This window comes from Nilaparvata lugens, chromosome 13, assembly GCF_014356525.2.
Source record: "Nilaparvata lugens isolate BPH chromosome 13, ASM1435652v1, whole genome shotgun sequence".
NCBI classification, from domain to species: domain Eukaryota; kingdom Metazoa; phylum Arthropoda; class Insecta; order Hemiptera; family Delphacidae; genus Nilaparvata; species Nilaparvata lugens.
In genome coordinates this window covers 12594447-12622356 of record NC_052516.1, presented here as the reverse complement: position 1 = coordinate 12622356, position 27910 = coordinate 12594447, and the positions used below count along the sequence as shown (strand labels likewise).

At 37.7% G+C, this 27910-nt stretch overlaps 1 protein-coding gene across 1 annotated transcript in view; it reads left to right on the top strand.

Moving 5' to 3' along the window:
• LOC111057219 overlaps nt 1–27910 on the top strand; it is a 71904-nt gene that overhangs the window by 6042 nt on the left and 37952 nt on the right. The window contains exons 5-14 of the mRNA XM_039440355.1: nt 13–203; nt 1943–2236; nt 4877–5105; nt 8571–8701; nt 11671–11986; nt 13578–13676; nt 15885–17724; nt 19569–19786; nt 24306–24438; nt 25924–26204. Of these exons, the coding sequence (XP_039296289.1) occupies nt 13–203; nt 1943–2236; nt 4877–5105; nt 8571–8701; nt 11671–11986; nt 13578–13676; nt 15885–17724; nt 19569–19786; nt 24306–24438; nt 25924–26204 (3732 nt within the window). The remainder of the gene's footprint in view (nt 1–12; nt 204–1942; nt 2237–4876; nt 5106–8570; nt 8702–11670; nt 11987–13577; nt 13677–15884; nt 17725–19568; nt 19787–24305; nt 24439–25923; nt 26205–27910) is intronic.

Below are 27910 nucleotides of genomic sequence, written 5' to 3'. Positions count from 1 at the left end.
TATGTTCGGCAGGAGTTTGGACCTGAAAGTGCAGAGCGACACCGAGCGAGTGCAGGCGATCTGTGTGGCACGGCGCATGCTCAGTGTGAACGCCACTGAGTTCCCGCTAGCTGTGGCAAGGGCATTGGTGGCAGTCGCCACTAGCACCATAGACGAGAAAGACCGCTTGCTACGTGCCTCTCTCGCCGCATTGGTCGAATTATGTCAGTACTAATACAATAACAGCAAATATAGCTTAAGAAGATATTCCGTGGTTTGTAAAATTCATTCAAAGTTTGGAACCTATGTATCAAATTATGGTGTTGTGTATCAAGTCTAGATGATACTTGATACCAAATTATGGTGATATCAAAAAGAAAAGATAGTATAAGAAGATATCCCATGGTTTGTGCAATTCATTCAAAGTTTGGAACCTATGTATCAAATTATGGTGTTGTGTATCAAGTCTAGATGATACTTGATACCAAATTATGGTGATACCAAAGAGAAAAGATAGTATAAGAAGATATCCCATCGTATAGTTCGTTTATATTCCAAATTTCAAGCCGATGTTTTGTTAACTCAAGCCGATTACTGTCTATCATTACTGTTTTGGCCGGGTGAGAGTGTATGAACGGCACAATATGGGAGATCACCAGCGTTACATAGCTTCAACAAAAACATTACTAGAGTGAGGTCCACGTTATAATGACAGTGGAGAAAGATAGCAGAACAACGTTGCCGAACCTCTCTCTTGTCAATGCCTCCTATAGACGGTAGCTGATATAGGTTTATTGATGTAATATTAACTGTTTATTCTCGTTTAAAATAATCAATTATATTTTAATAAGCAAGAAATTATATTTCCAATATTTTTATAATGAATGTTCATAATTAAGATGAAATATTTTGTTAAATGATTATTAATTCTACATTGTTAAAAGACGATCTGGCAACAGAGAAAAGAGAGAAAGAGATAGCGCTATCCGCTTTGTTGAATGATAGACAAGGATAGCAATACCATTGCTAATCACACTGCCATTATATCGTGGACCTCACTATAGCAACTACTCGTGAGTTCTAGCCAAAGACCTTAAAGATATCTCTTTAAGGTCTTTGGTTCTAGCTATACATATAAGATTATACAGCAGACTCGAATCCTAGCATTTGCTTGAAAATTGATTAGAATCAGCAATTGCTAGCTTTTATTCAATTGATCTAATGAGATTTGTTATCAGAACGCGTGGAGAGTAATATAGCCAGCTGTTATTTCATGAGAAGAGTTGAATTTGTCAAACTTACTTTTAATAATTACATAGAAAAGATAGCATACGAAGATATGCCGTGGTATAGTTCGTTGAGGTTCCATATTTCACTATTTTACTCAAGCTGTTAGTCCTAGTAGTTGTTTTTGATGAAACTATGTGACGCTGGTAGTCTCTCATACTGTGCCCCTCTTACACTCTCACCCCAACAAAACAGTAATAATAGACGGTAGTCGACAGTTATCGGCTTGAGTTAACAAAAAATCGGCTTGAAATTAGAATCATTAACGGCATACCATGGCGTATCTACTTCTTTTTCTATGATAAGGCTCAGTCTTTAGAACTGTCTGAAAATCCAATTTATATGGACAAAATTTGGATGTAATATACCATTAAACCTACAAAATTAATGTTCTATTATATTTGATAAGTGTCCTTGAAACCTATGTTGATTGATACACATCACTTGTAATATTTTACTAGTTTGATAAATAAAGGCAATCATCTAGCTATGTATATCCATCTGATCCACATACCACATCTTCAAATAGTTGTATTTACTTGGATTCTTTGCATGTGAATAAATAAATAAATAATAGAGAAGCATTAGCGTTCGTACATCTGATCCCTTATGATATTTCTACTGTACTCTATAACATTTCTTCTTTCAATTTTTATATATTTTTTCCTTTTTTCAGGTATCCTAAACCCAGAAACGTTCATAACGGCAGGCGGAGTGACGGCTCTAATCCGCAACCTGGGATCTATAACAATGGCTCGTATGGCCGAATCCATGCTGGGTGCCCTTCTGTTTCTGCTCAACGACCCTGTGACTCGGTCAAGGGCTCACATCGACCTGTCCTGTCTGGCTGTGCCCTACACTGAGGGGGGCAGTCAGGGAGGCACACGGCTAGAATGGGCTCATGTTGTGTTGGTATCACTGTTGCGCTCGTGGCCGGGCATGCTGCATTTCTGTCACACACAGAGAGAGGGTGAGTAGACGTTCTTCTTCTTCTTCTTCTTCTTCTTCTTCTTCTTCTTCTTCTTCTTCTCCTTCTCTTCCTCCTCTTCCTCCTCCTCCTCAACTTCCTTTTCTTTCTCTTCCACATCCTCCCCTTCTCTTCTACTTCCTTGTTTTCCTCGTCTTCTTTCACTTGTTCCTGCTCTCCTTCCTCTTCTTCATTCTCTTTCTCCTCCTCCTCCTCCTACTCCTCCTCCTTCTTCTTCTCCCCCTCTTTTCTTCTCCACCTCCTCCCACTGTCTTCTTTACCTGTTCCTCTTATTCCTCCTCTTCCTCTTATTCCTCATCTTCTTCCTTTTCCTCCTTTCCATCCTCTTCTTTCTCCTCTTGTTCCCCCTGTCCTACCTCTTTTTCTCCATCCTCCTCTTGTTCCCACTGTCTTTCCTCTTCTTCTTCTTCATCCTCCTCTTCTTCTTCTTCTTCTTCTTCTTTTCTTCTTGTTCTTCTTCTTCTCCTTCTTTTTCTTCCTCCTCTTCCTTTTTTTCCTCTTCTTCTTCCTCCTCCTCTAATTCTCATTCATATTCACTCTCTGTCTCGATCACTCACCATACAAACCTGACGCGGTCACTAGTAACTTATACAGTATATACATTTTCCCCAAATTCAAAAAAATGACTTCGAGGGCAGCTTTCAAACTAACTAGGAGCTCCAAAACAACGTCATAGCCCACTAACTCAAACTCATTTGGGGGTAGCATGTTATGAAGAGGGGTTTGGTAGGCTAGTCCACTGGAAACGTTTCATCCTTCACGCTAATTATGCTGAATAATAATCAGAAGTGTAACAAACTTTTGGTAAAAAAATTATTCGTCCTTCAATGTTGTTTCCATCAAGAACTGCTTATTATTAAATCACTTTTTGTGTAGTTGAGAAGTTGATATTGTGGTAATTATTCATATTGAATGAAAAAGACTAAGAAATTGTCAAAAACCACAGATTTATTGATACTTAGAAAGACCGGTTTCGGTTATTACACCATTGTCAATCTCTGATAAACTATCAGAGATTGACAATGAGAGTTTATCAGAGATCGACAATGGTGTAATAACCGAAACCGGTCTTTCTAAGTATCAATAAATCTGTGGTTTTTGACAATTTCTTATTCTTCTTCATTCAATATTATTAAATCACTAAACAGTCTGATTTTTTCCAATAATTGAATTAATCACTCACTGTGACAACGAGATCTATAGACAGGTCCGCCATCTTTCTGGTTGTCACAAGGCTGTGACAGGGTTGTTACAAGGCTGTGACAAGGTTGTCACAAGGTTGTGACAACCAGGAAGGCCATGGACCTGCCGAAAGATCTCGTTGTCACAGTGAGTGATCAATTCATTTATTTTAAAAAATCTGACCAATAATTTGATTGTATGGTATGAGATGTTGTGGTTTTTCTCCATAATTAAAAGAATAAGACGTTGATAATGTCAATACCACTTGTATTTATTCGAAAATTAATTCATATTACAGAACCAGGTTTCATGGTAAAACCTACAACATCTTCAGCTGAACTGGATCTTCATCCACAGCTGAAGATGTGGTAGGTATAACCATAGAAAAACAATAGCGTACGTAGAGATATCCCATGGTATAGGGCGTTTATGTCGCAACTTTTACTGTTATCTCAAACCGATAATCCACGTTTCTCTTTACTGTGAAGCTGTGTGACGCTGGTAGTCTCTCTTATTGTGCCGTTCATACACACTTACCCGGTCAAAACAGTAAAAATCGAAAATAATCGACAGTAATCGGCTTGAGATAACAGTAAAAGTTGCGACATAAACGCCCTATACCATGAAATATCTACTTACGCTATTGTTTCTCTATGGTAATACCTACCACATCTTTAGCTGAATATGATACTGGTTCATCTGTTCATCTTATGATACTGATGAAGCTGAAACCTGGTTCTGTGATATGAATTAATTTTCGAATAAATACAAGTGGTATTGACATTATCAACGTCTTATTCTTTAAAAAATCCGACTGCCAGTCCTTCTTTTTAATAGCAATAAGTGATTTATTAGTTTTTTTATTTATGACCAATCGGAGGTTGAACAAAAATGACACTTGTAGAAGATCTAATCAGACTGTAAACGTTCACTAGAACGTTTTGTGATCACAGGACAAAACCTGTTCAACAAACTGCCTTCCCATTTACATAATGTGTCACAAAAGATATTTAAAAAAAAGATATATAGTTGGCTAGTATCAAATCCGTTTTATAAATTGACTGAATTAGATGAGTGCCTAGTAAATATATGTTAGTAAATAATTAGTACCTGTCTATAAGTGTTGGTTGGTCTGATTATCTTGTTATCTAAATTCAACTTCTTTTCATCACTCAACTGTGATACTATAGTAGAAATGTCCAAATGTAGTTATTGTTGTTGTTACTCTATTTGTTAATATTAACCATCATTTCATGAGCATTGTGTATATACTACTGTAGAAGTGTGTGACTTGAACTTATTGTTATGTTATATATATTGACGTTGTCTTATGCTGTAAAGGCTTTTCGACAGTAAAATTTTATTTATTTATTTTGTAAACTAAACTAAACAAACTAAACCTGCGTTTATAATCTTGATTTTTCTTTGTGTTGTTGGCAGGCCTGCGTTCGATAGTGGCCACCCTGTACCTGAATCAGCACGAGGTGCGGCGTAGTGTGGTAGACCTGTTGTACGAGGTGCTGAACGTTTGTCAGCCGGAGTGGAGTGACGAAGCACAGGTTGCGTTGGATGCAGTGGATCCATCCCGACATCAGGACGCCTACAGGCTGGCTGATGGGTTTGTGGCCCAGGAAGGGAGAACAGTCTTGCCGCATTGCTCCCGCACCAGGTAAATAATTGATTCATAAATAGGTAAATTGAGGACTGACAATTTTGTGAAGTGCAAAATTACTATGTGTAACCTTATCTAAATTTGGGAGAGGAATAGCACAAGGTTACCTTATTTTTTCTCTCCCTATCATTTTAAATCAATTGGTTTTTTATACAATTTATTATTGTATGAAACAATCAATCAATCAAATCTATGTTGACTTTTGAAGATATGAAGATATCCCATGGTTTGTAGAATCCATTCAAATTGAATGAAAAAGACTAAGAAATTGTCTAAAAACCACAGATTTATTGATACTTAGAAAGACCGGTTTCTTTTATTTCACCATTGTCAATCTCTGATAAACTAAAACTAAATACAAGAGCAGCAAAATTTATACTAGTAGGCGAGTACTGCTATTGGTCAAGGACATGAACGCCTGTCATTGGCCCAGCTAGACAGTCTCCTCCCACTCAACGGTGTGACAAATGGCGGATAAGCAACAGACTCGCCATGATAACAATCATTCCATTCAAAATTTGGAAGTTTTGTATCAAATTAAGTTGAGATAAAAAAAGTAAATTCGTATGGCTTTTGTTGGTGGAGTCCCTTGCGGGAAGGTCCCACCGCCTGAATATATCATTTAAGCCGTCAATGGGCCTTACGACTGTCATACTTCAGCCGGGACCGACAGTTTAACGTGCCCATCCGATAACACGGGAGTGATCTTTTGGTTGTGAGAGGGTTTGAACCCGGGATCTCTATGCTGCTACGCAAGCACTCTATCCACTAGAACACGGATCACTCCTAAGTTGAGATGATACTGTATCTTATTGTGTTGATACTGTATCATATTGTGGTGGTACTGTATCATGTGTGCTGATACTGTATCATTTATGGTGATACCATTGAGAAAATACAGTATAAGAAGATATCCCATGGCTTGTAGAATCTATTCAAAGTTTGGATGTCTCGTATCAAATTAAGGTGTTTTGTAGCAAGTTGAGATGATAAACTGTATCATGTGTAGTGATACTGTATCATATTTATGGTGATACTACAGAGAAAAGATAGCATTAGAAGATATCCCACGATTTGTAGAATTCATTCAGAGTTTGGAAGTCTCGAATCAAATTATGGTGTTGTGTATCAAGTTGAGATGATACTTCATCATATTGTATTGATACTGTGTTTATACTGTATCATGTGTGGTGATACCATAGAGAAAAGGCAGTATAAAAAGATATCCCATGATTTGTAGAATCTATTCAAAGTTTGCAAGATTTGTATCAAATTATGGTGTTGTGTATCAAGTTGAGATGATAAACTGTATCATGTTGTGTTGATACTGTATCATGTGTGGTGATACCATAGAGAAAAGGCAGTATAAAAAGATATCCCATGATTTGTAGAATCCATTCAAAGTTTGCAAGATTTGTATCAAATTATGGTGTTGTGTATCAAGTTGAGATGATAAACTGTATCATGTTGTGTTGATACTGTATCATGTGTGGTGATACTGTATCATATATTTATTATGACACTATAGAGAAAAGACAGCAAAAGGAGATCTCCCATGATTTGTGGAATCCATTCAAAGTTTGGAAGTTATGTATTAAATTATGGTGTCGTATATCAAGTTGAGATTATATGCTGTTGTGTGGTGATACTGTATCATATTATCATATTGTAGTGATACTGTATCATTCATGGTGATACCATTGAGAAAAGACAGTATAAGAAAATATCCCATGGTATGAGTCGTTCATGATCCAAATTTCAAGCCGATTCTTTGTTAACTCAAGCTGATTACTGTCGACTACTGTCTATTATTACTGTTTGTTGGGAGTGTAAGAGTGTAAGAACGGCACAGTATGAGAGACTACCAGCGTCACATAGCTTCACCAAAAACAACTACTAGGACTATCGGCTTCAATTATCAGTGAAATTGGAACATAAACGCCCTATACTATGGCATATCTTCTTATGCTATCATTCCTTTATGTGAAACTACAGTATTAGGCCCATAAACAGAGAATTCATTGAAATCTATTAAATAGATTTAAATAGTTTGAATCTTAAACTATTAGACCCGGTTGCACAAGAAAAGAAAATCTAGGAATAGATCAAAATTTCATTTAACAGTGAAAATCGGACCATAAATGCCCTATACCATGAAATCGTATGCTATCTTTTCACTATGATATCAGTCTTATCATGAAATATATGTATCAAAACAAGTAGACTATAGTGAGGTCCACGTTATAATGACAGTATTTGATCAACTTTGGTTTTGCTATCCTTGTCTATCATTCGACATAGCCGGTGGTACTATCCTTTTCTAGGTCCTCACCGATGCCAATAATTATGTTTTTGACAGTGTAGAAATATAATCAAATAATGCAGAGAATCGGCATCGCTATTCTTCTATCTTTATCCACTGCCATTATAAAGTGGACCTCACTATAGTGTACAATGTAGGTACATCAATAAATTATAATCAATCTCTGATAAAAGTAAATAGAGAGGTACAGTTACACATATCAATACATAGCTCCAAAAAAAGAAAATCTAGGAATAATCCAGGAGTTGACAGTGAAAATTGGATCATGAACGCCAAGAGATATTTTCTTATGCTATATTTTAACAGAAATAGCTGAAACTACATTCCCAAATTGTCAATTTACAGGAAAAAATGATGAATTACTTTGAACTTTTATTTATTATGTACGACATTTTCTGGTTTATATTCTATTTATTTAGAATTTCTTAATGGATATATTTTGGTTTTGGTTTTGTTCAATTACAATAGCCTTACTTCATGTAGTGGTAATATAATATTATTTTTGTCATACTTACTCAATTGCAGCTGTTTTCCATGCATTAAATCAAGCCGGTAAACAGCTGTTTGCAGAACAAGAAAACATGTGATTTTCATTACAGCATACTATACTGTAAAGAGATCATATGTTCTCTTTACAGTCGAGTATGTTAGGACTACTGAGTCCTAATAACCACTGAGTAATTGATATACTAACTCAAATAATTAAAGAATTTATTTAAGGAGTTTCAAGTTATAAGAACTCATCTGAAATCTTATAATTTAGGCCTTTATTATTTTATTTGAGCTCAAAGGGTATGTCTGTTATGAACTAGGCGCTACGGGCTAGGTCATGTTTATAGAATACAATAGCTCGAGCAGCAGCAGGTGATGGTTTCTGTTTCTCAGCAATATTATTCTTTCTCAGATAAGTATGACAAAAAATATTGTACGTAACTTCTACAGTAACGTATTTACCGCATTCGTATGATAATTCTGCCCTCAACTACGTTTCGGGCAGAAACAATCATACTTATGCGGTAAATTATCGTTACCGGACTTGTTACGTAAAGTACTATTCCAAGAAGTGTTTGTGAAATTTCATTGTTTGTTATGGTGAAAATAGAATTAATTCATTCATATGTTGTGTTTCTCATTTGCAGAGTGAACCTTCAGGAAGTGCATTTATCACTGTTGCTGTATTCGTTCCTAGAGGCTGGAATTCTAGATGCCATAGTGGAAGTCATTGTCTCAGATGACTCCTTCCTATCTGTCAGGGCCACCATACTGCTTGGTGAGCAATTTGATGATGTACTGGACTGAATAAATAGATTTATGGAACAGAGACATGTGGACATTGTTAATGTCAATTACTTGTAAATAATAAAGGGTTGCGCAGGGAGGTATGGATGATTTGAAATAACAGTTTCACACTCATTCTTAAACGAAACTCAAAAAGTATTCTTTTAGTGTGTACCTTGGATGTTGCCATTTCAATAATTAAAGAGGAAAAAATTAAAACACTGATTATGTACGAAAAATAATACCTGTTAAATCTTGTTCGTTTTTGTCCATACACTCCTGTTGACGTTGTGAGAAGTTGTCCGTCCATACTCCTCTGAAGCATTGCATGTGGTACCATTGGAATTTCTTGTGTTATTGTTTCTCTCAGGGGTTCGTGGTTTGTTTATGTATACACGTGCTTCAAGGTAGCCCCATTAATAGTCACAAGGTGACAGGTCCGGTGACCGAGGAGGCCACTCCACATCTCCACACAACGAAATAAGGCGTCCAGGGAAGGTCTGCCTTAGAAATTCCATAGTTGCTCTCGATGTATGGCATGTCGCCCCATCTTGTTGAAACCATACAGTATTGACGTTGATACGTCGTCTTCTCAATTTGGCAGAAAAAAATCACGCAGCATCGTTATGGTTACCGTCCACTGGAACTGTATTCAACCGATCCGTTCGGCCGTTGGATCGGACATCTGCCGGCCGTTAATTCGGCCGAATACGGTCGTCCATTGGAACCGTTTACGCCAGTCTAGTTCAGTAGTTGGCTGGTTGCCAGAATGTGAAATTGCAAGCTAGTTAGTAGGGAAACTGATTCTTGTTTGTGTGTTTACAAAGATTTCATCCATCGAATGGATTTCGCTGAGATTATGCTAATTGGAAGTACCTAATAATTATCAATTATTTATTTATTTATTACATTCCACAATCACAATATCAATATATTATAACACAATTATATCTACTTTCTAATTCTAGATTAGTAGAATTTTCTACATTTTTCCACTTGAATTCAGTTTTTTTCTCTCATTTTCTTGTTGTTTGAAACAAAATAGATTAACTCATAATTTCCCTAACACATTAAAATTACTGTTTAAATTCACAGGTATTTATTCATATCATGATACAAAAATTATTATTATTGAATATTTATTTATTAACTAAATATCAACAAAAGTAGAAGCATTTTATCTTAGAAACGTAAAATGATATTGTTTGATGACTTTGGAGGGTTATTTGAGGATGAACGCTATGAAAAAATTATAGAGTATGATGATGTGTTGAATTTTCAGCCGTCATTGAAATATAACAATGCTTGTAAAACATATTTATGACACAAAACAACTTGAAACAAACAAGATTGTGGAACAATTTTAGGTTAGGATTCAGCTCGACTAGCCAGTTCGGCCGGATAAAGCCGGAAAATCCCATTCAAATCGGATCGAAAAATTGATCGCCCGGAGACGGCTGTATGAACTTGTTGCAATGGACGCGCATTTCTATTCCTTTCTTTGTTGGGGGATCGTTCGGACGAGTTCGGTAGTTTTCGGCCGATGCTTGTTCGGACAAAATCGGTTCCAGTGGACGGCCCACCTTAGGTAATGATCCGTATTGACAGTGACGGTTCGACCGTTTTCCCGAGAAAAGTAAGGGCCAAAAATTACGAGGTTTTATGGGGCTACCTAAAAGCACGTGTATACATAAACAAACCACGAACCCTTGAAGCCCTGAGTGAAACAATACCACAAAAAATTCGAACGGTACCATGTGCAATGCTTCAGAGAGTGTGGACAACTTCTCACAACGTCTACAGGAGTGTATGAACAAAAACGGACAGCATTTAACCTTCCGGCAGTCGCGCTGTTGTGAAAAGTACAACAGTGTCAGTTTTTTTGCTGCACAAAACTATTGAATGGGGTGTTGTCAGTGAATGAGTCACCCATGCATTCCAAAACTTTCCCCCCATCACTCTACTGAGTTGCAGTATCAACAGAGCAATGGTTCAGTCTTTAGGTGCCATTTAGTCGCCACAGTGCATAAGATAGGGAAAGACTGTATAGGGGAACTGTATACGAACCAATAACACAGAATTGATGGCTTTGCTTGATGTACCTTATTGGGCTATGAAATGGTAATCATCCAAATGTTCATAGGCGTGTGTCCAAGAAGATGGAAAAAGAAATTATACAATTGCCATTTAGTCGCGACAGTGCATAAGATAGGGAAAGGCTGTATAGCGGGACTGTATACGAACCAATAAGACAGAATTGATGGCTTTGCTTGATGTACCTTATTGGGCTATGAAATGGTAATCATCCAAATGTTCATAGGCGTGTATCCAAGAAGATGGAAAAAGTAATTATACAATTGATTAATATGTTATTATTATTATTAAACGAAAATCCAAATTAAATGCTGTAATTCACCCCGAAGACTTCTGCTACTGCAAATATTGACAACAGGGTAAACAGCTAGATGGAATAATTAATTCATTAGAATTTGAATAATTGCAATATCTCAGTAATTTCCAACTGTAATTAATATGTTTAGACAGTAAACAGAGTACATAACACTAGGAAAATTGAATGTTGTAAAAATATAACACGTGACTGCTCGTGTGATTGAGTAGGGCGCGACTACCGGAAGGTTAACATATGTTATTTTTCGTACATAATCAATGTTTTAATTTTTTTTCTTCAATTTTTATAATGGCAACATCCAAGGTACACATTAAACGAATACATTTTGAGTTTCGTTTAAAAATGAGTGTGTAACTGTTATTTTAAATCGTCCATACCTCCCTGCCCAACCCTGTATATCTCACCTATAATAATAATAATAGTAATATTGAGTGACCTTGCTGGCTCAGGTCTAGTGTCAGAGTTTTCAGGTCGCACAAGATCAATTTCAGTTAATTATCATAAGTTGATTAAAATTTCATCATTTCCTTGTTGTGTTTTATTAAATCTAGGTGAACTCCTCCACCTGACCCATCTGCTACTGCCGCCCGAATGCTGTCACGTGACACCAGTGATGCCAACTTTGGTGTCATATGCAGTACGCGGTCGACGAAGTGCTACCAGCTTGACGCAAACTAATTTCGGCGCCAACCGCCATCAGGCCGGCAGCAACAGTAGTGCTCACTACGAACGCTTCAGGCGTCAGATGCAGCAGGACGAGCAGAGGAGGATGAGGAGAAGGAGGGAAGCGGTAGGAGGAGGTGGTGTGGGAGGAGGAGTAGAGGGGAAACGGGAGAGGAGGAGAACGGTCAGCGGGCAGAGTTGTCGGTGAGTAGTTGAGGATAAACTTCGAGAAGATTTAGACCTCATTTCCCCTGTTCTTTTAAGGATAGATTGATAAACCTATTATGTCCGATTTCAACAATCTTGGTCAAGGCATTTGAACATGGTTAAAGTCCATCCGATGATCAAATCAGCAATAATTCGTTCCATCAACTCTAGTTACGTTCAACCACAGTCAAACCAATGGTTAAGTTTGACTGCCGCCTAAGGGCGATCGAATTTTTTTAACACGGTTAAAAGACTGGTTCGATCAATTTCCTTGCTTGTTTGTAGATTACCATATGTTATGACGCAATGAAAAATCTCAAATGTTTTTAGTGGGATTGAATTTAGTTGTAAGTCATTTATTAGGTTTGTTCTCGGACTCTTTTAATTAGTAAATTATTATAGTATAGAAAATAAAGAAAGATTTTGACATAAAGATTTTTGCTTTACTCTTTTATTACACAGTTTCAGGTTCAATTTTCAGTCCAAACATTTAAAGTCCACTCACTATCCACTTAGAACTGTAAAATAATGATTAACTTTGAATATTATGATAATACCATCTCATGTCAACAAATCATATTATTTTGATAGAGTCTATTAAAATTTCTAGATTTCTCGCGAGATGCGGTAAGCTGATTGATTACACAGCTGATCTCCCACACAGGCACACACATCTTCTGTTATCGACAGACGACGAAATTATCATCTGTTCTTCCAAGGATGAATTATCCTTTTAATGTCATTCAGCGAGTTTTCCCAGGAATGAGACCTAGTGCAATCGAATTTTTATGTCATAAACCTACTATGTTCCAAATTTGTGAAAATCGTTAGAGCCGTTTTCGAGATCCGACGAAATAAATATCCATATAAATAACCAGATAAAAAAATATATACAGAAATTACTCGCTTAATATAATAGGATACTTACTGATTCACGTTGAAGTCTTTGGAAATTATTGAAACGCATTGTTGCCAGTTTACTATTTCTACCGCGTTCTATAGTAGATAGCTGTGATTCTAGTCATCCCGATATAATATTAATATTGTTGATTTTTGTTAATAATCAATAACACCTATGTTTCATTCGACAAGGAAATCTATTCTTATATTACTTTAAATATAAAGAAGAATAAAAATCTCAGTACCCTTTTTTTGAAATATTTTATCACAACATGTTTCGGACATTTATGCCATTTTCAAGTGATCACGTGATCACTTGAAAATGGCATAAATGTCCGAAACATGTTGTGATAAAATATTTCAAAAAAAGGGTACTGAGATTTTTATTCTTCTTTATATTTATATTACAAGTAGCCCTATACAGAAAAGAGATTATATTACTTTATAGCCTACAAACGATTCGGCAACAGTGCGGAACTGGAAAGGGATAGAGCTATCTGCTTTGTCTAATTTCAGACAAGGATAGAAACCAATGTTAAACAGGCTCTGGCTTTATTTATCTCAATATAGTTCTGCATTTTAGTAGGTTCAGTATTACATTGGTATTTCAGTGAGTTGACCAATTTTTTATTCTTTTGTTGATAACTGAGATAAGATTTGATTTATTTCAGTTTGTAATTGATTTCAGATCTCGCACAGTGTCGGATAGTTCGGGAGACAGAAGTAGATTGGACAGAGACAGTGTTTCAGCCTCCAATGAGCCATACAGCGCTGGTCAAACTAAAACGTGAGTTAATTCAATTTCATATTCGTGTCTCAAGTATTTAGTGTACTATCATAGCCACCTCAAATACAAGGCCCCGGCCTACGATATTGCAACGTCGCAGTGTAGGCCTAGAATCTAATACATGATTGGTGAAAAAGATCAGCTGGTATTTTTTTAAATCTTTTTCACCAAATGTATTAGATTCTATGCCTACACTGCGACGTTGCAATATCGTAGGCCGGGGCCTTGTATTAGGGGTGGCTATGGTACTATACTCTCTCATAATTCATTGAATAGATAAAAATAAAATATCAGTTTTGTGGCATATATGCATTTGACATAATTCATGGAAAGAGAAATTAATGTGTAAGATGGTTAATAAAGAAGACTTTCCTAACACCAATAAATTGGAAAATTTTATACAACCTACTTTTTTATTTTGCTATGATATTTGCTCTAAAAAATTGTATCTACTGTCCAATTTAATTGGAAAATTTTATGTAACCTACTTTCTTATTTTGCTATGATATTTGCTCTAAAAAATTGTATCTACTGTCCAATTTAATTGGAAAATTTTATATAACCTACTTTCTTATTTTGCAATGATATTTGTTCTAAGAAATTGTATCTACTGTCCAATTTAATTGGAAAATTTTATATAACATACTTTCTTATTTTGCTATGATATTTGCTCTAAAAAATTGTATCTACTGTCCAATAAATTGGAAAATTTTAAATAACCTACTTTCTTATTTTGCTATAATATTTGTTCTAAGAAATTGTATCTACTGTTCACTAGAGATGTATGAAGCAGTCTGCCTACGAGGACAATAGTTGCTTCCACTGTAGTGAGGTCCACGTTATAATGGCAGTGTTTGATTAGCAATGGTATTGCTATCCTTGTCTATCATTCAACAAAGCGGATAGCTCTATCTCTTTCTCGCTTTGCTCTGTTACAAGATCGTCTTTTAACAATGTAGAATTCATAATTAATTAACAAATTATTTTATGAAAATTCATTATGAAATTATTGAGAATTATAATTTCTTGCTTAATAAAATATAATTGATTATTTTAAACGGGAATGAACAGTTAATATTACACCTCAAGAAACCTGTATCAACTACCGTCTATAGAAGGCATTGACAAGACAGAGGATCGGCAACGTTGCTCCCTTATCTTTCTCCACTGCCATTATAACGTGGACCTCACTATAGCTGTCACGGGAATGCGAAATTGGAAATGTGCGCAACTCAAAAGTACATGGCATTTCCAATCATTCTTTGTTCCATGGCAGTTAGTGGGCGCTACTATTGTCCCCGTGTGCAGAAGGCTTGAGAAATTGAAAAAATGGGATCAATATTGAAAAAGATTTAACCCTATTTCAGAAATTTATCTGGCCCTATTTTTCAGAAATTGAACAAATAGGATCAACTTTGAAAAAGATTTAATCCTATATTCAGACATTTTTCGCACCCTACTATTCAGAAATTGAAAAAATGGGATCAATTTTGAAAAAGATTTAATCCTATAGTGAGATGCACGTTATAATGTTTGTGTAGGAAGATAGGAGAAAAGGGTTGCCAGATCTCAGCCTTGCCACCCAAACAGCTGATACTGGTATATCTCATCAATTTAACTATTCATTATTGTTCAAAATAGTTAATAATATTTTATTTGTCAAGAAAATATTTTTTTTAAAGATGTGATAATAAATTTTTATGATTGAGATTAAATATTTTGTCAATTAGTTGAATTTTCTACATTGTTGATAAACGATGTGGCAACATCGCAAAGCGTGAAAGAGATAGCGCTATCTGCTTTGTCGATTGATAGACAAGGATAGCAACACCATTGCAATTCACACACTGCCATTATAACATGGACCTCACTATATATTCAGACATTTTTCGCACCCTACTTTTCAGAAATTGTAAAAATGGGATCAATTTTGAAAAAGGTTTAATCCTATTTCAGACATTTTTCGGACCTTATTTTTCAGACGAACATTTTTCCAAAATCGAGGATGAAATATACATGGTCGCCTCTTCTTCTTAATTGATTTTAAGTGAACAATATTTGCATTTACTAATGAATGATTAAGTACATAAATATTGTTTCAATGAATAGAAATAAAAATAAAAATCTCAGTACCCTTTTTTGAATTATTTTATCACAAAAGAGACAATAAAATGTTTCAATAATATATTTCTTATTCCTCATTTACAGGACCTCGAAAGCCACTAGCCTACTACGTGATATACAGAATGTGCTGAAAGACAACTCAGAACTGAATAGCAGTGCAACATCGCTGGATGACAACAATCACGGACAACAACAACTACAGGACACCGACAAAGTGGTGCCAGAAATCGGAGGAGATGGTACCAAAGTGGTACCAGAAATTGTAGGCGATTCTGCCAAAGTGTTAACAGAAATTGTGGAAGACCGGGACGTCGACAAAGTAACACTGGAAAACCTCAACAGACAATTCCGGGACTGCATCAAAGTGGGCACCGACAGAGTGACACTGGAAAACCTTGACCGGCAATTTCACGGTGACAAAGCGGGACAAAATCGGTTTTTCGGTGCCAGAAATTGGGAACCAGGTCAGCAGCCGTTGCCCGAGTTTTTCGAAAAAGGAGCACCGGCTTCCGATGAAGATTTAACGGCCCGTTACCCGGTTGACGAGCCGTTCTCGATACGCGTGCAACAGCGCGCTTTAACGGCCGTTGCAACTTTGGCGCGGTTACATCGGATGCTCCGTAAACGACCGGCGCCTTCGTCGATATTCCTCGATCATCTGATAACGTCGATCGATAAAAAACAGAGTCCCACCAGTAGTGAGTTAGCTAGAGCTAAGGGGAAGACATTGAGCAAAAGTAAGCTGTCTCAACTTCTCAACAAGGAATCAGAGGAGGCTATTAAGGATTCGGGTGTGTTAATTGTGAAGGATCCTTTCTCCTGGAACTGGGACGTCATTAGATCTATCCTGAAAGGAAAACCCGATTTTTCAAACGAAACAACTCACCGACAATTCTTGAGAAAACTGTTACAGTTTTTCCTACCTAGTAGCCGACAGCTGATGAGGATTGATGTAGGAAGTGATAGGAGAATCGCCAACATATACACCATGACTGCCTTGGATTTTCTGGATTGTTTGGTTGTTTCCAGTGTGAAAGACTCTGAATGTGAGAAGATTTTGTTGGAGTTTTTTGGGAATATCTCCACAGAAATCTGTCAGGTCAAATCGGCTCCTCACAGTTGTCTACTTAGTCCACAAAACGTTAGTGGGACATTATGTTCGGACTACTTTTTGTATGTAGGACATTTGAGTAGATCTGAAACTGGGCGTAGTGTTCTAGACAAAACCGGAGTTTTTAACCTGTTGTTAGAACTGATAACCTGCATAAACCTGGATTGTTACGTGAAGTTGATTGTGTCAACCTTGGATTACACCGAACCGGGTTTCGCGAGGAAAATCATGGACACAGTGTTGAAATCGGACGTTGTCGGTTTTAGAATGTATGCGACAAAAATGTTGCATGTCATGTTGAGGACTCCGATGCAAGCCTGTCAATCAATGATTGATTGGGTGATTGTGGGATTGATTGAGAAAGTGAGTGACACTGATCGAGCTATCAGTAATGTTTCCTTGGAAGCTTTAGATGAGGCCTGTGACTGTGTGGAGTATCTGAGATCTGTGGTGAAGATGTACCCCGTCCATTTAGAAACCTTGAGTGATTCAGGGTTGTTGGTGGGGGTGAGGCTGTTGTCAACCCCTGAGGGGTTCGTGAGGGGTTTGGGGGATGGTTTCGTGAGGAGACAGCTGGAGTATTGGGGTGAGGAGATGAATTTGAGGTATGTGTGCGTGGTGGAGGGGAGGTTGTGTGATTCGCTGACTCTGCATGAACGGAATGAGGACGGCACGTATTGTGGGAGGGTGTCCGGAGTTAAGAGGAGTCCGGGAGATGTTTTTGTGCCGGCGCATCTGTATGGTCAGTTGGTGCAACATGAGGCCGGGTTCAAGATGTTGATTGAGGATGAACACGTCAAGAGGATGGTTGAGGTGAGGATTTGTTGAATTTTTTATCTATTTTTACTAGAATTATCGAATTTTCAATTTACTTTTATTTATTTTCTCTCTCATTGAGATTCAATCTGAACTGTTGCATTATATGAATGCAGTAAGCAGTGATGTTATCCATAATAATGCTGTCTTCTGTTCAATTTATTAATCAATTTCTACTAGAATTATAGAATTTTTAATCCATTACGATTGATTTTTTTCTAAAGTGAAATTCACTTTGAACTGTTGGCATTATATCAATGCAGTAAGCCGTGATGTTATTTATAACAATTCTGTTTTTTGTTCAATTCAATCAATTTCCACTAGAATTATCGAATTTTCAATCCATTTTGTTTGTTTTTTTCTGTAGTGAAATTCTCTTTGAACTGTTGGCATTAGATTAAGGTGGGCCGCCCACTGGAACCGATTTCGTCCGAACTGGCATCGGCCGAAAATTACCGAACGCGACCGAACGATCCCCCAACAAAGAAAGGAATAGATGCTCGTCCATTGCAACAGGTTCATACGTCTCTTTTTCGATCCGAATTTAATGGGATTTTCCGGCTCTTTCCGGCCGAACTAACTAGTCGAGCTGAGACAGCAGTGTTCCTAACCTGAAAATTGTTTCACAGTCTTATTTATTTGTTTTTAGAAGATGTTCTGTATTATAATGTTGTAACTATGGACAATGAAAAGTTGTTAAGTTTGATTTAAGAGCATGTTCCATTGTGGGATATGCGGGACAAAAGATATCAAAGGAATCTGTGAACAAAGATTGCTTAGTAATGAATAACTAATTTAGTGGATATTTGTTTATTCAATTTCCAAAATCGAAATATAAGTTAATCATTGTTTATGGAAAATCGTGGTGGCTATGATAGTAGTTGATTCAATAATTGGCAACTAGACTGACGTAAACGGTTCCAATGGACGACCATATTCGGCCGAATTAACGGCCGACAGATTCGTCCGATCCAACGGCCGAACGGATCGGTTGAATACGGTTACCCTAATGCAGTAAGTAGTGATGTTATCCATAATAATGCTGTCTTTTGTTCAATTTGTTAATCAATTTCTACCAAAATTTTATAATTTTCAACGAATTTTGATTGGGTTTCTCTATGCTGAGATTAATTTTGAACTACCAGCTACCTATTTTTTATAGGAAGTAGTAGTGTTAGTCTTGAGATACGCTGACAAATTTGATTTCACTGAGTCATCAATCTGTAGAAGAATTTTATCAGTATTCCAATTTTGACTTGAGTGAAATTCATTCACTCTGGCCAAAATCCTGTTGAATTCCAATTATTATCAAATGCCACGAGAACCAATCACAGAAGCCTTTTCTAAAACGAGTTCTCTGATTGGCTCTCGTGGTATTTATTCATGATTATAATAAATTCAACAGGTTTTTGTTTTACTACATCTACTTCTTCTACTATATCTTAAGTTTTAATTTAAATATATACTAATTAAATAAAAAGAATAAGAAATTGTTAAAAAACACAGATTTATTGATAGTACTTTCTAACTAAACCACAGATTTATTGATAGTTAAAAACTACTATCAATAAATCTGTGGTTTTTGACAATTTCTTAGTCTTTTTATTTATTATGAATAATTATCACAACTACACAAAAAGTAAATAGATACCGTAGTCTTACTTTTAGCGCTTTGTATCTGACTCCTATTTGCGGACAAAGCAAAGTATCTTACTGCACTTTTTTGAGTGAAATCGTGAATTTTGTATTAATTTTCAATGAATGAATTTGATTTGTGCAACCGGCCTTAATAGTTTGAATAGCCTAGATTTCAATGAATTCATTGTTTTGTGCCTTCACAGATAGTCCACCAATCCAACACTTGTACCGAGCGAGCGGTGCTTGAGCTGAAGGCAGCGTTGTGGGCATTGGGTGCTGTGGCCTCGTGGCCTGTGGGTGTGAGATGGGTGTGCGCCCAAGGCATTACACAAGCTGTGCTGCGATTGGTCACTGCCAGCTGTGGAGGGGTCTACTCTGTCAGGGCCACTGCCCTGTATGCTCTCAGTATGATGGCCACTAGGTTAGTATAGTAATAGAGAAAAGATAGCATAAGAAGATTATCATATCTTGATTATACAGAGTGGTGCAGAGGAAACGCATGTTTTTCGAACAGCCAGTACTCGGCGACGGAGGGGTATTGACCTTGAACAAATGTTGGCAGACGGCCCATACTATGCCAAATCAATCAATAAAGCAATCAAATTTCATTTATTTGAGTATTTGCATATAAAAGACAAGCTTCGCAACATTGAATCGTCACAATCAATAATAAACAATAATAGTGCAAGGAGGAGACGTCAAAGAAAACACACTGCCTCTAGGAGCACCCCGTGGGAGGAATCGATTAATTTCAGTTGATTTAAAGAAAATTTTTATTTTGTAATAATTCTATGATATGTAATTTTTTCTTCCCTCAAGACATCCACACATTCATCCACTGTGTATGGCGCTCTTTTTAAAAGAACTTCCCTTATCCTTCCGGTCATCTATGAAAAATTGGAAAAATCTTTAAAATTATGGGAGAGTCTATTCATAATTTTTATTGCGCAATAGTGTGGGCCTCTCTCCAGAAGGGTCAGTCTATGTGCCGGGTAACCGAGGATTGAGTCACCACTCCTCGTATTGTGGGAATGATCAAGTAAAACGGATGAGAATGCCCTCCAATTTTCACTAACGTACGTGATGATCTCCAGAAAGTACATGGCTGGCAAAGTTAATATACTCTCTCTCACAAAATAAGGCCAATAGGACGTTCGGGCACTAAGATTAAGGATTATTCTCAGAGCTCTTTTCTGCCTCCTGAAAATCACCCCAAGGTGTGTGTCATAGCCACACCAGAATATCAAACTGTAACGAATGACAGACATGAGATAGCCATGATAGATCGCAAGCAGGGAATTATACCCTACTGCTCCCCTCACACACCTCAGCGAGAACAGAATAGCAGATATCCTATGCAAGAGACGCTGCACCTGATCACCCCATTTCAAGTCATCCTGCAGCTCGACCCCGAGAAACCTCGTCACTTTTTACTGATTGTAGCCTTAGGTCTACGGTAGGTATATTGTTGTTTAGAGTGCGACGGGATGCTGTAAATTGAAGATTTTTTGTTTTTTGGTATTTAGTTTAAGGTGATTCTGATTGAGCCAGTGATTTAAGTCTGAAATTGCCGGAATAATTGCTGAAATTGTTTTAAGTCTGAATGGAATGGGATTTTCCGGATCTATCCGGCCGAACTAACTAGTCAAGCTGAGACAACATCATCCTAACCTCAAAATTGTTTCACAGTCTTGTCTGTTTTCGTTTTTTGAACTTGTTCTGTTTTATAAAGTTTTAACTATGGACAATGAAAATTTGATAAGCTTGGTTCAAGAGCATGTTCCATTGTGGGATATGCGAGACAAAAGATATCATCGTCGTGATGTTCAAAGGAATCTGTGGACAAAGATTACTGAACTAATAGGACCTGAAGGTGATATTATTGTAATGAATAACTAATTTAGTGGATATTTGTTTATTTATTTATTGGCTCACTTATTATTTGATATTGATTTAAATCAATTTGAATTTATCGTTTAATACCGGCCCACAGTAATGGGTGTGAGTATTATCGTCAGTATTGGTACATATATATTTTTTGTAAGTATGTTTGGATGTGCATGTATGATTGAAAGTATGAATGTGAAAGTTAAACTGCCTCTCGTTACTTATAGCTTGCGATTGCTCTCACTCAGATGCGGTTGCGGACTGCAGCTCTCGTTAAAGAACAGCTATGAGTGCTGTAGATGACCGATCTGCCGCGTCGGACACTAATGTTTGCTTCAAAATAAACTACAGCCCTTTTCTGGTTTTCTTAAGATAGCTCATGTTAATGCACAGTCTGTTGGTGGTCACATTGACGAATTCAGGTATATTTTTGAGTCGAATCAGTGCGATGTGGTCCTGGTGTGTGAAACATGGTTGAAGCCATTTGTGTCATCACGAGGAGTTGATTTGGATGGTTACACTCTTGTTAGGAACGACCGATTGCATAAGGGTGGAGGAGGAGTGGCGGCATATGTTAGAAGCGAACTGAAGCCAGTCTCGAAGTTCAAATCTGATACATCTAGAGCTAATAAGCCAGAATATTTGTTTTTAGAAATAACTGTTTCAAGACAGAAAATTTTGTTAGCTGTCTGTTATAGACCGCCTCACATAGGCTTTATGGACGAGTTTGAAGAGGGTCTTACGCAGTGTATGGCCAATTATAACCATGTTATTGTTATGGGAGACTTCAACACAGACTTGTTAGGACCGGCTACTTTTGACAGAACACAACTGACGACAATATTTGACTCATGCAACCTGACTCTGCTCCCTCTGGAGGCCACCCACCATACGGCTACATCCCATACCCTCCTTGATCTAATAGTAGTCTCTAATCCCAATTGGTAAGAACTCATGGACAGATCCCAGCTCCCGGACTTCTGGACATGATCTAATATATTGCTTGTACACCATTAAGCCCCCCAAAATGAAGCCAAAAATAATCAAGTATTATGACTACAAAAATATAGATAGTACAGCATTATCCAAGAGACAATTCACATGCCCTGGGAAGGAATTTACTACACTAATAATATCAATAACATCCTTTTAATAATAGTCAATAATCTACAATATCTCTTCAATAAATATGTTCCCTTAAGGAAAAGACGTGTCACCAGGACACCAGCTCCATGGATTACTCAGGATATCAAACAATTAATGAAAGAACGAGATAGACTATGTACACTGGCCAGACGAACACACAATACAAATACTTTTGACGAATACAAAGCAAAAAGAAATAGATGTAAACAGTTAATTAGAAATTCCAAAAGTCAATATTTCAAAAATTTGTTAAACTCTAATAGATCAATGGCTTCCAAATGGCGCGCTTTAAAGTCTCTCGGGGCAGGCAAGGATAAGTCCAAGTTGGTGGTCAGACATACTGTTGAAGAATTGAACTGTCACTTCTCTCAGGTTCCGGTGAGTTTGGATTTGGCCTATGAGTATTCTAATAATTATGAGGTGTTACGGTGTGATGATGAGTTTCACTTGGCAGCAGTAACGCAGATGGATGTCATTAGGTCAATCTGTGATATTAAGAGTAATGCTGTCGGCGCCGATGCACTTCCAGTGAGATTCATCAAACTAATTCTGCCTCTCATTTCTCCGTTTATCACACATTTATACAATACTTCATTTATGACCTCCAGCTTCCCATCTGCATTCAAATTTTCCATGATCATTCCATTCAACAAAGTTCCTGATCCCACTTCTCCTTCTGATTATCGGCCGGTCGGCATACTGTCTGTCTTGTCTAAGGGTCAGGAGAGGCTTGCTCATAAGCAAATGAGCGGCTATATTACTCGGAAAGGAATCATCAGCGAACATCAGTCTGGATTCCGAGGAGGACACAGCACCACATCAGCTTTGCTCTGTGTTCAGATGACATTCGAATGGCCATGGATAGGAGACAATCTACACTGGTGGTGTTGATTGACTTGAGCAAGGCATTCGATTGTATCTATCACCCGCTGCTTTTGAAAAAACTGAAAAATTATGGTTTTTCTGAGAGAAGTGTGGCATGGGTGAGGTCATACCTTCTTGACAGACAGCAGTGTGTTCGATTGGACAGCACGTCTCGATGGAGGGTGGTCAACAGGGGGGTACCTCAGGGTTCAGTTTTGGGGCCACTACTGTTTAGTTTGTATGTAAATGACGTAACTGACCGACTCAGACACTCCAGATATCGTCTTTGGCCTTGAAAGGGACGTCCACATAAGCCCTTACATCACTCAGATGGGTATTTTGAAGCTTCGAGACAGCAGAATTTATCATGTGCTGATGCTCCTCCACAAGGTTCTGGCAACTGGGTCTCCTCTCTACTTGAGTCAGAAATTTCAATTCTCGCAGGAATCAACAGAAGAGATACGAGGCATGGCGCAAGCTGTTGAGCATTCCCATCCATCGCACTGTGACATATAATAGGTCGTTCTGTGTGACCGCTTGCAGACTGTGGAATAGCTTACCGCATCTTTGAGGAGTGTGGAGAGGCGGACACTGTTCGGCGCGGAGGTCTTGGCGTGGCTGAGGGAGGGCGATCGGGGCATAGGATGAGGAGGTGTGTATGCGTGGTGTGTTTGCTTGTGTGAAAGGTGTGTGTTTGCATGAAATTTTCTTGTTTCTTGCTTAAAAATAAAAAAAAAAATTCCTATAACTCTATTTTCTAACTTTTTTTAAATTTTATTTCAGTCCAAAATATATTCTACTAAATTAAATTAATTTTTTTTTTTCAATTATTGATTTGTATATACATATATTTTTTTTTTCTATCATATTACTTATTATTATATTTAAGAGATTATTTCCTTATGTTGTTTGCGATGTAGATGCATTAGAATTGTATAGGAGGGTTAAGTGGGAGAGAGGGCCGGCTGCGCCCTAACTTCGCCCTCCAGGTTAAAATAAAGGCAGCCTATCTATCTATCTATCTATCTATCTAATTTTTGCAGCGAGGACGGCGCATGCGCATTGAGGGAAGAAGGAGGTTGGCATACTACCAGACATAACCGACACGAGAGATGGCCTGTCCTGGTCAAGTTGGATCTGCTGGAAGATGTGGTCGTCAATGATGATGAGGAACAGGTCAGTCTATCTACTATTCTTCTCTTTTCTACTTCCCTTTACCCTTGTTTTTCCTCTCATCCACCTCCATCTCCTTCTTCTCTTTGTGTTCTCCTTGCTCTTATGTCTCCTCCACCTTTTCTCTCCTTCTAATATCCTAAAGTGCGGTACACGTTACAAAGTGAACACCAGATTAAAATTGGTGCTGCCATCCTTGTCTGTCATCAAACAAAGCAGATAGCTGTATCCTTTCCTATCTCCGCATTGTTGACAAAACAATTTTTACGTTGTAAAGTTAGTTGAGCGCATAGTTTCCACTTTGCCGCTCTAGTACTTAGGCTACACTAATTTTAGAACAGTTTAGGACAAACTGAAAACTTGACGTAATGAAATCTTGCAGAATTGTAAATAGGCCTATAACCATCCTTGGTTAATTAAGAATCTCTATGCAAATTTTCAAGTTAATCAGTTCATTAGTTGAGACGTGATGATGTGTCAATCGTGCATTTCCTATCCCGTACATGTTAAATTTAACTCTTAGAAGCCAACTTCTTCCCTTATAATATAATAGGTTATAGATAGATAACCTTATCACATTCACAACAACACAAAAAGTTCCTGAATTATTTTGTCATCTCTACTTATTGATACTGAACTATTCAAGTGGAAGAGGACGTAATATTGTGTTTTTACTTTTATTGTAATTTATTTTTATCCATTCAATCAGGAACGCTTAGAAGTGTTTATTTTGCTGTGTTCCATTCTCTTCTTTCATACGGTGTTATATTTTGGGACAATTCAACTCGTGCAATACATATATTTAGGATCCAAAAGTGGGCAGTTAGAGTGATGGTGGGTGAATCTATTAGAGCAAATTGTAGAGATTATTTCAAAGAGTTAAAGATTCTCCCACTACCAGGTGTATATATTTTGGAGGCTCTTTGTTTCATTGATAAGAATAAGGACAGGTTCAATACAGGAGAGTTGTACCACTAATACAATACCATATATAGACAAACCTCAGAGACGACATTCATCGAACTAGTATGTATGAGAGGGGGGGTGGGGTAAAGAGTGCAGGAACTCGGCTTTATAATTCATTGCCAACACGCATAAAGGCTCTTACAGGTGAAAAGTTTAGAATTAAGGTGAGGGAGGAGTTGTTGTAGGTTTGTCCTTATTCCAGTAAGGAATTCTTTTTGCATTATTATTTTTTTTTTTTTAAGATTACGTCCTAAAGACTCCAGTCATGGAGTATAAGACAAGTCATGTTATTACATAATAATTCTAACACTTATGAAATGCAAAGATTATGAAATATGATTTAGAAATTATGAAATACAAAGATTGACGACTTAGATCATAATTGACAAATCCGTGGGATGATAAATGGAAATGAAAATTGACCTATATTTTGTAGATGTTGTACCAAAAAGGAACAAGTCGATGATGTTGTTCATTATTATTTTATAACTTTTATAAATCTTAATCAATTATTCTCAACAGGACACGAGTCAAGACAGCTCGAGCCTTGACCAATCAGCTGATCCCAACACTGGCACTCTAGGCAGGGGTCACTTCTACCTGCCGCTGGACAGCGACGATCAGCTGATGGCTGGATCAGCTGATTCCCAGCTGACTGCAGCTGATGGCCAGCTGATGCGACAGCGTAGGGCGGCCACTCTGCCAGCTAGAGGCACCAGTGATAGACTGATGCCTGGGTATCAGCATATACGCAGCTATAGTGAGAGCAAGGCTGATGAGGAGTGTCCCAGTGCTGATTCCAGGTAAGAAAATTACTATTTATTTATATATTAAACCAATAAACCAATATTCATCCATTAATATAAAACTTTTTATCATTGAAATTATATTGGAAGAGAAAAAACAGGCGAATTATCTATATAATTGACCGAGTGAAGTGAGGTCTAAGATTCAAGTCGACGGTTTGGCATTTCTCGGTTGGCATCAAAATGTTTGAATGTTTATATGTTGCGCAATTACGGCGAAACGCGGTAATAGATTTTCATGAAATTTGACAGGTACGTTCCTTTTTTAATTGCGCGTCGACGTATATACAAGGTTTTTGGAAATTTTGCATTTCAAGGATAATATAAAAGCAAAAAAGGAGCCTCCCTCATACGCCAATATTAGAGTAAAAATCAGACTTTGAATTATTCATCATAAATCAGCTGACAAGTGATTACACAGATGTGTGGAGAAGCCAGTCTATTGCTGTATTTTCATAAGGTCTATAGTTTCAATCAGGTACTTGTGGATGAGAATACTACGTGAGGTCTACTGTTCACAGAACTACTAGTAATAAATACTGACGTAGATGCCCACATAAGCTCATAGGCTTGTGCGTGGGTTATGAGTGAGAGGGATGATGATGAGAGATGACGACTACTTTTTAGGTAGTCCGGACCGACGGCTTTTCGTATCCTCCGAAAGACGGGGTGGCCGTATCTATGTGATTGTGCTGTGGTCAAAAACTTTTGCCCCGGTCGAGATTCGAACTCGGGATCTCTTGATTATTAGACCGGCGCGTTATCACTTACTCCAACGAGCCACCCATATTCCTCTCTCAGATTCAGATTAATACTGTATAAAGCTGCGTACACATATTCGCGCTTCCAACACGCACCGAGCACGCTCCTCCCTCGTACCGCCCTCGTACCACCATCGAACCACAGTCGCTCCGCCCACGCACCCATCATGAACGTTATAGGAGATGTTAGATCTTCTCGCGTTCCCCGGTCGAACCACTGTTGCTCGCCGGTCGATCATCAATCGCTCTGCTGGAGTGACGTTCGGTTGCGGAGCAGATCGAAAGTCTGTACGCACCTTAATGAACTAGCTTAGGCTAGGGCCACACGAGCGCACAAAAGTGCGTCTGTTACAACTTACTTTTTGACGTCCGTTGTAGAAATACATAGAAGTGAATATGGTGACAACACACGAGGTACGTGCGTACCAAGTAACGGAAGTCGTAACGGACGGTGATTTTTGAACTGCGCAGAAATATTACAACGCACGTCGAGACATGCAAAAGTTATTGCTTCGTCTGGTTCCATTGCGTAAAGCCAACTGACGTTGACTCACCACACTCAACGCTCATGTGGTGTCATTGGCGACGGCCGTCAAAATTGAGTTGCAACGGACGTACTTTGTGCGCTCGTGTGGCCCTAGCCTTTCCCGGCGAACTTCGTACCGCCAAAAAGTCAATGTATCTCATGTCACACTTGACTTTATTTGGTGAATCATGAAATTTATCTGACAATCAATATTTTTATTTACATCTCAATACGGGCTTAAAATTCCCGTAAACCGACCAGTTAACAATTTTATCACAGAGTGACGTGTTTATTATATCTGGTAAGTTCATAATATGCTAAATCATATTATCACAACATGATCTTCAATCATGATGATCTTCCCGTTCTATGTTATATCGGCCGCTCGGCCGACAATTTCGAAAACATAGGTCTGT